The sequence below is a fragment of the Engraulis encrasicolus genome, chromosome 11 (genome assembly GCF_034702125.1).
Source record: "Engraulis encrasicolus isolate BLACKSEA-1 chromosome 11, IST_EnEncr_1.0, whole genome shotgun sequence".
NCBI lineage: Eukaryota > Metazoa > Chordata > Actinopteri > Clupeiformes > Engraulidae > Engraulis > Engraulis encrasicolus.
Window position 1 is genome coordinate 26,972,857 of NC_085867.1, and position 13,199 is coordinate 26,986,055.

Genomic DNA, 13,199 nt, shown 5'->3' on the forward strand with positions numbered 1-13,199 from the left:
AGGATTTACTGTGATTGCCAGCGGATAGAGAGATTGAACGGCTGAGAGAGGGGGAGGAGGGATGGGGGGTAGAGATTTCATCACATGCAGCTAAGAGGCGGGCTCAGCCAGCTTGATAGAGAGAGAGAGATATGAAGAGAGAGAGAGAGAGAGAGAGAGTAGGAGGAGCAGAGCCGCTGAGCTCTCGTCCTCCCCCTCCACCCCTTCTCTCAGTGTAACACTCTAGCTCTGCCGCTCGCTAGTGAGATGATGGTGATGCAGCTCTGCAGCAGCACATGTACACGCACAGGCTGCTAAGTAAGCTAAGCTAAGCTAAGCCAGGGATCCTTTTTTTTCTCTCCGTTTCCTTCACTCACTTGCTCAGGCAGTTTAGTCGTTCAGTCTGTGCCGGCAGCTCCTTCCTTTGTGCTGGTTTCTGCACTCTACTCTTCTCGTGTGTCGCGTGGATGTCTGCGAGCACGCTGCCGGACTTACCGCAGCCTACAACCTTTTTTTACTGCCTTACCGACACTGAAAAAGGACTTCAGGGCAGATTTAAATTGTTTTTCATTGATTTCTTTTAAAAGCGCTTCTCATTTGAGAGACGAGCGAGTGAGAATCGAGGGCTTTTTAAAAGGACTCTCCAAAAGTAGCAAAGCAAAGGGGGGCAAGTAGTTGTTGCAGGGGAAGAGGGAGAGAGGTGTGCAATCGGCATAGCAACGGAGGCGGTGTGCTGCTCTGCGCTGCTCAGGATGACATCAGTGTACCGGGGAGACTTGAGCCTTCGCAGTAGCAGTAGCAGTAACCTCACCACCACCACCAGCAGCAGCAGCAGCAGGCAGGACTGCGGGAGTGGCCTCTGACGAGCCGCTCGCCTGCCATTGGCTGTGGTAAGTGATGTAATCCAAGCCAATTCTGCCTAGCACTTCTTCCTCCCGGCAACCCTTTTTTTTCTCTTCTCTCTTCTCTGAAACGACGGCATGCTCATCAGGGCAAGACGCATTCACACTGTCAAGAGCTCGTGCAGAGAAGGACGTACGTACGGAATAGGCGTGACGCGGAAAACGGACCGAGAGAGAGATAGAGAGATAGATTTGAAGCAGCAACAGATAAATAGAAAGATTTGAAGTCTGCTGCTATTTTTTCTTCTTCTCAGGAATTTGTTGAAGTAGCATCTAGGTGTTAGGACATAAGAGGACGGTGAGAGGATATTGGATGGCTTCTTTAGAGGGCTTGAATCATGTGTCGCAGCATGCGTAGGGCGCGCGGCGCACGGAGCGGCATGATGAGGAGCCTTTTATGAGAGTTCGCCGCAGCAACCATGCTGTCATACATCGAGATGGACCCACCAGGTAGGGCTGGACAGACAAACGGGGCGATCGCTGAGCTGAGCTCGCTCCTCAGCTCCTGTTGCTGGGCTCTTACTGCCATGCAGTGTGTGTGTGCGTGTGTGCGTGAGCGCCTGTCTCTTGTTGCGTAGCACAGTTTGCCTGTGGGCTCCAGGGTGACACAGCCAAACACCTGCCCTTGCTCCGGGCTGCTCTGCCAATTGTACGCTTCAGTTTTACGAGTCAGATGATTTATGCTTAGTGGGCTTTAACATCTTTTTTTATTTCCCCTTTGATTTCTTTTTGTTATTTTTTTTGCTCATTGTCTTGGCTCCATTGTTCCATCTTTTTTGTAAGAATTTTTAAAAGGGCCTTTGTCTGTGCGTATGTTGCGCGTGTCTTTATGCATGTGGAGGAGGAGGGGGGGGGGGAGGTGAATATGAGCTGAGCATTTGCAGATGGCTAAGCTGTGTAGTTGAGGGTGATGATGTGAATGAGATTTACAGTGGGAATGAATGGAGAGAGGATGGGGGGGCGGGGGTGAGGAGAGAGGAGGGTGTGTGTGGGGGTGGGGGGGTATGGAGGTCTTTACAGTGGGAATAGATGGAGAGGGGATTTGGGGGTGAGGAGGGATAAGGGTCGGGTCGATTGGGGTGGGGTGGGGGTGTCAGTGGTGTATAAGAAGAAGGTGGTGCTGGTGGGGCTGGGGGGGGTGATATGGAGATGCCGGTAGGTCTCGCGGTGGTCACTCTGCAGCGCTGGTGACAATGCTCAAGAGATCTACTGGAACAAAGAGCCGGTTCCAAGCAGCAGCAGCACTGGGGGTGGTGGTGGAGGGCTGTGTGAGTGTGTGTGTGCGTGCACGCATGCTGGCTAGCGACCGGCTGCTACTGCTGCTGGTGGCTTGTGCTGTGAGTGAGGGATAAAAATAGCCTTGCCTCCCCTCCCTCTCTCATCTCATCTCATCTCGCACACACCCCAACCAGCCTCCTCCTCCTCCTCCTCCTCCTCCTCCTCCGAGGAGAGCAGAGCAGACCCCACCGCACCGCACAACGCAGCGCAGCCCCCTCGCAGGTGGTTTGTCATTCATGTCGTCAGCCAATGGGCTTGCGGCTGCCATGGCGATCTAATGATGGAGCAGCCACTGAATGAGTGTGTCGTAACGCGGAGCAGGGGCCGGGGAGGAAGAGTTGCCATGCAGAGGTACAGGAGGGAGGGGGGCTAGGCAGGCAGGCAGGCAGCAGGCGTATGAAGACCCCCGCTACACAAAGAAGAGGGGGAACAAGGGGGAAGAAAGGAGACACGGGAAAGGGAGAGAAGGAGAAGGGGCTCCAGTGTAGGACGGGGAGAGAAAAAGGGGGCTTCAGATTGCAGGACGGAGAGGAAGGGAAGGAACAGAGACGGCATTTCAGGTGCATTTATAGGCGTGATGGCCATTTTTATTCACAGTGTTGGACGAAGACGGTGTGAATATACAGAGACATGGAGAAATGGAGCAGAGAAAGGAATCTGAGAGAATCTCGGGTGCATAGGTAGATGATAAAGGGTTAAAAGTAATAGGAACGGTTAACACAGACTGAGACCACTACAGTGCAGCTTCCTGCAGATTGTGCTGAAGCGGGAGAAACTGGTCCCCCTTAGTGAAGGAAGAACTGTTGCTCCTCAGAATGAAGGGGTGAGGTTGTTAAAAAGAAGAAGAACAAGAGGGAACGAAAGAGGGAGGGAGCGGTGTAGAGGAGGGCTGCAATCTTCAGGAGAAGGAGGGGGGGGGGATCAGGATGGTTCAGAAATATGTGCACGGGCCAGTTCTGGCTGTCTCTCTGTCTGTCTGGTAGCTGCAGCTTCATCTGGTATGTGCTGTGTGACTTATGGCCCAGTGCTGACTGCACACAGCACACACACTCTCTTCCTGTTGCACCTCAGTCAGGGCTGTTGCATTTGGCTGCAGACAGCACTCTTTCATCTCTCTCTCTCTCTCTCTCTCTCTCTCTCTCTCTCTCTCTCTCTCTCTCTCTCTGTCTCTCTGTCTCTCTGTCTCTCTGTCTCTCTGTGATGTTGATGGCCGTGATGTTGGTAGATTCTGGTTTAGTGTGATCTTTTTTATTTTTTCCTTCTTCCGCTGACTCACTGCATATCCTTGATAGCACTGACCAGCATTACAGCAAGAATGGAGGGTCGACTGGCCTGCATTCCATTCTTTCTGCTTTCCTTTCTTTCTTTCTTTTTGTCTTGGGTGAATGAAATGCTTTTCTCCCTGACTCATTCTTCTCGAGCGTTGCCGTGCTGAGGCACGACCCTGCTCTTTTTTCCGTTCGATTTAATCAAGTGGAAAGGGATGACGGAGCTGAAAGGAGGAGATGGGGGGAGGGAGGTGGAGGAGAAGGAGAGGGGGAAGCAGCAACAGCAGAAGGAGGAGAAGGAGAGAGAGATGGAGTGAATGGGGGAGAGAATGAAAGAGAGAGAAGATGAGAGATGTGTTGTCTGATGCTGTCAGTTGGATGAAATTGGATGAAGTTTTGGCTAGGTGAGACAGGAAACCCTTCAATGCTAGAGGATGTGTGAGTCACGCAACATGCATGCAGACGATACAATCACACAACTGAGAATGGTGCAGGACACGGCCATGTTAGCCTCGTACATTTCCATCATGTTATGGTGATTTACAAGCCTTTTATTTTGTAATTATGTAGTTAATGGGAACACGGTTGCTAATGAGTTTGTGGTTGTGTTTCTTGTGTTGTGCAGCGCTACCTCCTAAGCCTCCAAAACCAGCACCTGTGACGAACAACGGTATGAACAACAACATGGCACTACAGGACGCCGAGTGGTACTGGGGAGACATCTCAAGGTAAGTCAAGCACACACACATACACGTACACATACTACACTGGGGAGACACAAGGCAAGACATACACACAAGTAAATAACCTTCACGTAAATGACCTCCACACACACCACACTTTACCCCCCACACACACACACGCACACCACACCTTATCCCACAGTCACAGTGACTTGGTCACAGTAGTTTCCAAAACAGGAAATGCGTTGCTTCTGCAGCTGCAACAAATGGAAGATTGATGATGATCTCCAATCATAACTTCTCTGAATCTCATTTTTGGTCTTATTTTTCTCCTGTTTTTCTCTCTCTCTGCGCAGGGAGGAGGTCAATGAAAAGCTCAGAGACACTCCCGACGGTACGTTTCTTGTCCGAGATGCTTCCACCAAGATGCATGGAGACTACACGCTCACGTTGAGGTAGGTGTTGCTTTTTGCTTGGGCAGTCCATGTAGCTTACTCAAGTCTGTCTTTTTTTTCTTCTTTTAAATGCCTTTTTGTCAACGTGTAAGTCTTTTTGAATTTTAAAATAATATGTCCTATTTTCACAACCTGTGTACAGTGTGTGGATCTTGCAATGAAATTAAAACCTTTTTTGGTTCCACTTACAGGAAAGGCGGTAACAACAAACTGATCAAAATCTTCCACCGCGACGGGAAGTACGGTTTCTCGGACCCCCTGACCTTCAACTCTGTGGTTGAGCTCATCAACCACTACCGGCACGAATCCCTCGCCCAGTACAACCCCAAGCTGGATGTGAAACTACAGTACCCCATCTCCAAGCACCAGCAGGTTAGCACGCAACTAACCGCACCACCACGCAACCTATGTCGATTAATGACTATTAAGATAGCATTTTTAAAATGGCAGCATAAATTCTGGAAGTAAACTACTAAAAAGTACATGCTCTGCCTTTAAGTTCAAAACTGTGGTAGATCTTGTCAGGCTGTTTTGATTAAATGTGTTGCTGTGATTGGTTTGTTTCAGGATCAGGTGGTGAAGGAGGACAACATCGAGGCTGTGGGCAAGAAGCTGTACGAGTACCACCAGCAGTACCAGGAGAAGAACCGAGAGTACGACAGACTTTACGAGGAGTACACCAGAACGTCGCAGGTTAGTTGGAGAGGCAGAACATAAGTGTACGTACTGTGTGGAGGTCTATGTGAAGTCAAGGTGAAGAAAAAGGCTTTCACTTTCACCTGAAGCGTACATCTACAGCATGAATCCTTTGAACACCTCAGAAACCGACAGTATTTTGTTGTGTTTAAGAAATGCTTATTTAAATGCATACAGGATTTCTCTATGATGACGACACAAAGACAAAAACTGTTTTTAAAAGACTGTTGTTGGAAACCAGATGTCTTGACGTCATCGATGTTATCGTTTTGCAGGAGATCCAGATGAAGCGCACGGCCATCGAGGCGTTCAACGAGACCATCAAAATCTTCGAGGAGCAGTGCCAGACGCAGGAGCGCTACAGCAAGGAGTACATTGAGAAGTTCCGGCGCGAGGGCAACGAGAAGGAGATCCAGCGCATCATGGTGAACTACGAGAAGCTCAAGTCGCGCATCAGCGAGATCGTGGACAGCAAGCGGCGGCTGGAGGAGGACCTGAAGAAGCAGGCGGCAGACTACAGAGAGATCGACAAGCGCATGAACAGCATCAAGCCTGACCTCATCCAGCTGCGCAAGACCAGGGATCACTACCTTACGTGAGTACCTTCATCACATTCATCACGCAGTCTCATTTTAATCACCTCTGACCAGGCATCAGTACCTTGAGTTACTATAGTACGCAAGATAATGCTATACAATGCCTTATTACACGCAGAGAGCAGTACCATACTTGAGTTACTGTACTGCATCACATCTTGTAGTTGTCATTCACCTCATTCACCGTCATTCACCTGGCCGGTGTTATTGCATTGGTACATTGCATAATGCTCCACATTAATTTTCCCCTCACTTGTTTACTCTGCAAGACATCCGTTATCAAACGTAATCGTATGTTATTAGTTTATCACACTAAGATATCGCTAATCACTTTCTTTTAATACCGTGATTATGATGCATTAGTTGTTCAGTGACTTATGATGGCTAGCAGCCAAGCAACGCTCACTGGTGCTGTGGGAGGTCTGGTCATTAATTTGGGATTTGAGATTTTGGCTCCTGCGCGTTAGTTAATCTGATCTCCTGCTGCTGTTGTGCCCTCCCAGGTGGCTCACACAGAAGGGCGTCAGGCAGAAGAAGCTCAACGAGTGGCTGGGCATCAACAACGACAATGTGGAAGAGTAAGTATCCCGAAGTTGCTAACGTTTTAACATGCCTAACGATGTTGGTTAGACCCAGTTTTTTAAGAGGTACTTCTAGAAATTAAAAGGGCACAAGTGCTAGTACTGTGACCCTCAAAATTCACAGGGTAATCATGTATGGTAATTATAGTAAAATATAAATGAATGTTACGCCTCATAGACGTGGGTAGCGGTTGTTTATGTACATTCTACAGAAATCTTCATTATAGAACATTAAAAACCCCTCACCCTCTTCCTCTCTTCTCCGCGCCCAACAGCCAGTACTCGATGGTGGATGATGACGAGGATCTGCCTCATCACGACGAGCGCTCGTGGAAGCTGGGCAACATTGTGCGGACGCAGGCCGAGGCGTTGCTGCGTGGCAAACGCGACGGAACATTCCTGGTGCGCGAGAGCAGCAAGCCTGGCTGCTACGCCTGCAGCGTCGTGTGAGTATCTGTCTTTATCTCATCCGTCGGGTCAAATTTGACCCGTTTTAGCATACTCTAGTCTTCACTATCCCTACTGCCGTTGTGACCAATATGAGCATCCATCAGGCGGCATTTCATAATCTGCTCTTTGTATTCCTTCTGATTGGCAGCTGTGACTAAATTCAGCATCCATCTTACGTACCTCTCTGCAATTTGTTTATTATTATTCATTGAAGCATTGACTAACTGTCTCTCACTCTCTCTCTTTCTGTCCCTCCCTCCCTCCCTGCCCTCCTCCATCTCTCTCTCTCTCCGTCTCTGCAGTGTGGACGGTGAGGTGAAGCACTGTGTGATCAACAAGACCCCCACCGGTTATGGCTTTGCCGAGCCCTACAACCTGTACAACTCCCTAAAGGAGCTGGTCCTGCATTACCAGCACACCTCCCTGGTGCAGCACAATGACTCTTTGAATGTGACGTTAGCGTACCCCGTTTACGCTCAGCAGAGACGATGAGGCGCAGGAGGACGAGAGAGAGAACAATGAACGAGACTCTTCCTTCCTTCCTCTCTGCGCTCTTGGGGTTTTTTTTGCGCGGAGCTTAGCCTCACGCACCCACACCTACCCAGCCACCTAGCCTCCAACTCACCTACGCTCCTCCTCCTCCTTCTCCTCTTTCTCCTCTTCCTCCCTCCCTCCCTCGTTGGCCTGGCGCACGGGACTCTGGGAAAGGGTGCAGGCGTTTGGAGATGGACTAGGAGGAGCTTGGCTTGGATGGATAGCATGGATGGAGGGAGTGGGGAGGTGAAGGTGGAGAGATGCCTTTTGTGAGGGGGGACTGCTGGACAGATGGGGAGAGGAGAGACGTGAGAAGGGGAGGAGGGCTGCTTTGTTGCTTGCCTTTCTTCTTCCTAACCTTTACAAACTCAGAATGGGAAGACGAGACCATGAAGAAGGGAACGCGGGGGAAAGAGTGGGAGAAGGAGTGTGTGACTGAGAGAAAGAAAGAGAGAAGTGGAATCCAAATACACACAAATATATAAATATATATCTATATATTACTATATCTAAAGAGACAGATGCGGACGCTTCAGCCTGTGGGACTGGTGACGAATCTGAATGTAGTTCCCTTTTTCTTGCACTCTGTTTTTTTTTTTTTTTTTTGTTCCCGGGTGCAGCACCCAGAGAAAACTGTGGAACTCCTCTTTCCTAACTCCTCCCCCTCACCGATCATATCCTCTCCCCTGTCCTCTCCTCTCCTCTCCGCAACCTAAAATGGAGGACTTTGCTTAGGTCGATCGGACAGACGCCTTTTTCCAGTCGGTGCTGCTTCTTTGTAAAAGCTTTACCTGCTGGATTGCCCTGTTGCAGTCAGATGAGCCCACCACCACAACCACCACCGCTGCTGCTGCTGCTGCTCCTCCTGGTCTGCCACCTTACCTTCTCCACCGGGGTAACCCCATCTGCCTGCCTGTGATTGGCATGGGAGTTCTCTTGCCCTTCTGCCACCTCCTTGCCACCTCGTGAAGCCCCACCACCCCTACTCCCACCCCACCCCACCCCCACACTCTATTCAGGTCTCTGTGTGGTTGTGTGCGTGCTTGTGAGCGTGCGTGTGTACGAAAATGTGTGCGAGAGTGAAAGTGGCGTGTACATTAGTGTCGATGTGACCAAAACTCACAGTATCTGAAAGCTAAATTCATCGTCGGGGTGCTTAAAACATTTGTGATGTTTAAACGAAACCGAAAAAGACTCTAACAATGGACAGACCATGGATCAGCTGAAATATGTAGCAAGATGGCACTTTTTTTTCTCTTTATTTTTCCTTTGTCCTTTATTTTTTGTTTCCTTTTTGTTTGTTTTGGTTTTTTTTGGAAATCAAAAAGAAAGAGCATATATTCTCAGAGAGACTCCTGTAAAGACGTCTGGTCTTGACAGGAGCCTTCGGGGGCGGCCATGATTGGCGGCGAGCTCAGCCAATGGGGTGCAGCGTTTGCTCCTGTGACACGCTCACAGAACTGCCTCTGGGTTCGCCGCTGGCAAAAAGGACTTGTGTAGTGACAGCGGCTCGAGGGAAACGAATAAGGATCTTTATTTCATTATGGTGATGTACATACAGTGAAAGCAGTGAGCCGTAACGATGACTTGCCGTATTGTACCAAAAAAAAGAAAGAAAAGCTCAGTTTTTTTTTTTTTTGTTCTGTTCTGTTTGTCAGTTTATCCTAATCTGCTATGCAAATCTGTTATCACCCTCCTCTCAGCAAAGTTTTTATTTTTCCTGTTGCTACCCGTAATATAAGCTTCTTTTTGGCTTGGAAAAAAATCTATTTTTTGCCCGTGAAAAATCGAAAAGCAGATATATTTGTCAAAATGCCAAGAAAGTCTCAGTTTTCAAACCCGAAATAAAATAACACAACAAAGCAGATTTACGTTGATCATTCATAGGTGTGTGTGAGAAGACTTGCACAGATGGAGAAAAAGATAAGCATTTTTGTTTGTTAGCCTTTTTTTTACTTTGAACTACTGGCCTCCTGGGGGTCTCCTGCTCCTCAGCGAAAACTGTTCAACCAAATTGATAACATTTGGTTTTTTCATAGTAGACTTCTTTTGTTTTCCAAAAAATAAGAAAGATGACTATGTACACTGTCAAGGCCTGCATAGCAAACCTCATGATTAGTTTGATATTCCCAACATGTTCCTCACCTAATTGTTTTTTTGTTCTCCTTCCGAGAGTTTTATTTTGTGATAAAAGTTTAATTTTCCACTTGTGAGGGAAGCGAAGCTGATGATGATAAAATAAATAAAAGTTAGTTTTGTGGAGTGGCAGAAAGCTTGGCGGCGGCATGCTCAGTTTGGAAACGGGGAAGAAAAAAAAGGTGTCCTTCTCATTCCTTCCTTGGTCCACACAGTATTTTTTCTGTATCAGAAAATTCTTAATGAGTGTTTACGCGGGTGTGAACGGGCTCATTTGGACTAGCGCTGAATGCTTGTGACCATGCATCCGTTTTCTTCTTGAATATTGTTTCTGCCACCGAAAGAGAGAAAAGAAAAGTAGAAAAAAAAACGAATAAACTGTACCAAATTAGACACAGCTGCCAACTTGATAGCGCACATCTTTCTTTTTTTCTACATTTTTTCCCCTCTCTCATCTATAAACAGTATTTGAAGCTTGATGACTGATTTTTGTTTTGTTTTTCTAAGTCTGTTTTAGACCGGGTCATGTTCTCGGTGCTAATGTTCAGTACACAGTTTATATGCAGCTCATAACCTGCAGTATGAATATGGCTTGTGTTGTAGGCTACTTTGCATCACTGAATAATATCAGTATGAAACTTCTGAATCGTTAAGGGAGTGTTTTTGGTTTTGTTCCAATACGTTCTTTCGATCACCATCCATTGTTACTATCTGCAAAAATCCTTTTCTTTTTCTTTCCTTTTCTGGCTAACCATTGATAAGTACGCTGTTCTCTTGTGTAAGATTACACCTCCTCTGTTCCAACTAGGCCTGATTGCCTTAAAACATATTTAGATGACTTTATTTTTTACAAAAGGGTCAGTCCTTGTCCGCACATGTTGCGACTTAACCCCTCCCCCCCATGTCGTTATCTCTACTAGAGACAATTGCTCAAAGATGTATGAGTTGAACACCTGATTTGTAAACATGGAATAATTTTGTTTCTCTTTGTAATCAGTGTAATTCTGCCCTTTTGCTTTCAAAAAAGAAATCCCAAGAAATTGTTTTAGGTGGATGTAGCAAACATTTTTTTGTAAAATGTTAGCACTAGAGGTTGTCAAGTTCAGGTAATCATATTTTCTCCTGCCTTAGCTGGCGAAGAGACTTTTGAGTCATCAGTTGTCATTGCCAACAGCACTGCGTAACTGAGCAAGTGCCACAGGCTAGCCATGCCATCTTTACCGCTAGTCCTGCATTGGAAGTTAAAACCCCACGAGACATTTGTTAAACGTGTGGGCGTTTATTTACTGCAGTGACGCTGGAGAGTTGAAACGTCCAATAGTCATAACTGACGAGGAACAGTTGGGCTCCAAGCCTTCCAGAAATTAAATGAGCTTAAATGAAAGGCACCTCTCTACCTGTTTTATTGAAATGGGCAACTTCTCACTCACAGACAACTTTCAAAGAAAAACTAAGCACTGTTAAAAAGATTTTTTTTAAAGATCCACTTGTCATATCTACAGTGATTTTCTTTTGATATTTCCCTTTAACATTTGATATGTCATTGTAGTTTTTGTCCAAGCCCACTGAGGCTTCGGAAGTATTTGTTCACATAGTTTAAAGTGTTGTTAGATTGGCCCTTACTGCGGAGAAAATGCGACACCATGTTTTTATTTGAATCTGTTTTCTTCCACCCCTCTTTTTTTTCTTTTTGTTTCCCCTTCAATGCTTTATGACTTTGGTTTACGGTAAACATGAGATGATTGTGTCAGAAATATTGAGATTAAAGATTTACCGATGTGTCCCAGTTTTAAAAACAGCTTAAAACCTGTATGGGCTTTGTGAAAAAATAAAGAAATGTTTTTAAGAAAAAAAAAATCTGTTGTGTGCCTTCATTTTCATGACAAAACTTGACAGACAGTTCAAGACCACTGAAGTACCAGAGCTGAACATTTGGGTGTGTGTGTGTGTGTGCGCGCGCGCGCGTGTGTGCGCACACGTGCGTGCTTTTGGGTGGTTTCTGTACTCTGTGTACCCTGTGTCACAGGGTTTGAGGCTAAGCAAATTTCAGTGGTGAGGGGGCATGGCACGCCATTGATGTCAGACGCGGCCGCAGAGGCTCTGAAAAGCATACAAGGTGACAGAACTTTATGTTCTTGCGCCAGCGAAGCATTCACACTCGGAGCAGAGGCCGCTTTTATTCTTAGCTTGTGGTCCTCTGCGTGTCAAATGTGTCGAATCACTTGTTCCAATTAACTATTTTCTGACTCCTGATCAAGAATAAAAAGTGTCGTAGCCTATGCAGTGCCTATGCTTGTAGTGCACAAGAAGCCGACACACAAAAGACGTCACGGCTGTAACCGCAGAGCACACTCGCCCGACGCCGCAGCGCTTGTCCTAGATACAATTAGTGCTGTGGGGCAAGAGGAAGTGCACAAGTGGCGCTTCTTGCTTCTTTGTTTGACTTGAATACCTGTCAATTCAGGCAGTGGAGCTCATGAGGTTTCAAGTGGTGGCGGTCAGACAGACATGTTGACCATTTTTAACAAGTTACATCACATTACATTTTTTACATTGCATTTGGCAGATGCTTTATAACCAAAGCAACTTTCAAAAGAGGACATAATCATAGCCAACATGACTAGCAGATACAAAGTGCACAGGAAATATACAGAACAAGAAGTATAGATGCAAAGAAGGGTTAGTTATTTTTTTTATATAGAGTACACACAAACACACACACATACATACACATCATGTCAAGAGTATGGCCTGGGGTTAGGCCAGCTCAACCATTAGTCTGTTAGATATTCACAGAAGACAAGAGTCTTTACTTGCTTCTTGAAGGCTAAAGAGTTAAAAGTTTAAAAGTTGAATAGCTGGAAATTACAAAGAGATTAGTGTTGGAGATGGAGGAGGTGGGTACTGGGTGATTTTGTAAATAGACCTGACAAAAATGACAATTCACAAGACTGGGTGTCACTGTTCTTTAATGTAAGGGTAACAAAGCCCTACTGCTCAACTATGAAGACGCGCGCGCACACACACATACACACACACATGCATACACACAGAGACACACGTGCCAGCATGGTGTGTAGCGTGAAAAATGAGTCCTTCGCCCAGGGTTACATAAGAGTCACTGGGGTGAAGAACGCACAGCTGGCTGCCTCAGCACTGCCATGGCGCCTAGCGAACTCTCTCTCTCTCTCTCTCTCTCTCTCTCTCTCTCTCTCTCTCTCTCTCTCTCTCTCTCTCTCTCTCTCTCTCTCTCTCTCTCTCTCTCTCTCTCTCTCTGTGTTCTCTTTTTTTCTTTTCTGTCTTTCTTGCTTTTTCTCTTCTCTGTCTCTGTCTTTTCCCATTTCTTTTTCTTTTCTCTGTCTCTCACACACACTTCTCCCTCTCTCTTTGTCTGCCTCTCGCTCTCTCTTTCTCTCTCTCTCTCTCTCTCTCTCTCTCTCTCTCTCTCTCTCTCTCTCTCTCTCTCTCTCTCTCTCTCTCTCTTCTGTCTTTCTCTCTCTCTCTCTCTCTCTCTCTCTCTCTCTCTCTCTCTCTCTCTCTCTCTCTCTGCCCCCTCTGTGCCTCTCAGTCCATCTCTCTTTTTCTCTGACTGTGTCTCCAGCTCCCAGTCTCTCCGGGGTGTCTGTGTCTCTATGTCCCGT

The 13,199-nt window shown here is 46.8% G+C and overlaps 1 protein-coding gene across 1 annotated transcript in view; it reads left to right on the forward strand.

Annotated features, from left to right (window-relative positions):
* pik3r1 (phosphoinositide-3-kinase, regulatory subunit 1 (alpha)) overlaps positions 1-11,391 on the forward strand; it is a 46,520-nt gene extending 35,129 nt beyond the window's left edge. Inside the window, exons 8-15 of the mRNA XM_063210312.1 lie at positions 4,053-4,155; positions 4,467-4,565; positions 4,757-4,937; positions 5,133-5,258; positions 5,537-5,856; positions 6,361-6,435; positions 6,714-6,884; positions 7,191-11,391. Coding sequence (XP_063066382.1) covers positions 4,053-4,155; positions 4,467-4,565; positions 4,757-4,937; positions 5,133-5,258; positions 5,537-5,856; positions 6,361-6,435; positions 6,714-6,884; positions 7,191-7,380 — 1,265 coding nt within the window. The 3' untranslated portion in view covers positions 7,381-11,391. The remainder of the gene's footprint in view (positions 1-4,052; positions 4,156-4,466; positions 4,566-4,756; positions 4,938-5,132; positions 5,259-5,536; positions 5,857-6,360; positions 6,436-6,713; positions 6,885-7,190) is intronic.
* Positions 11,392-13,199: the final 1,808 nt, after the last annotated feature.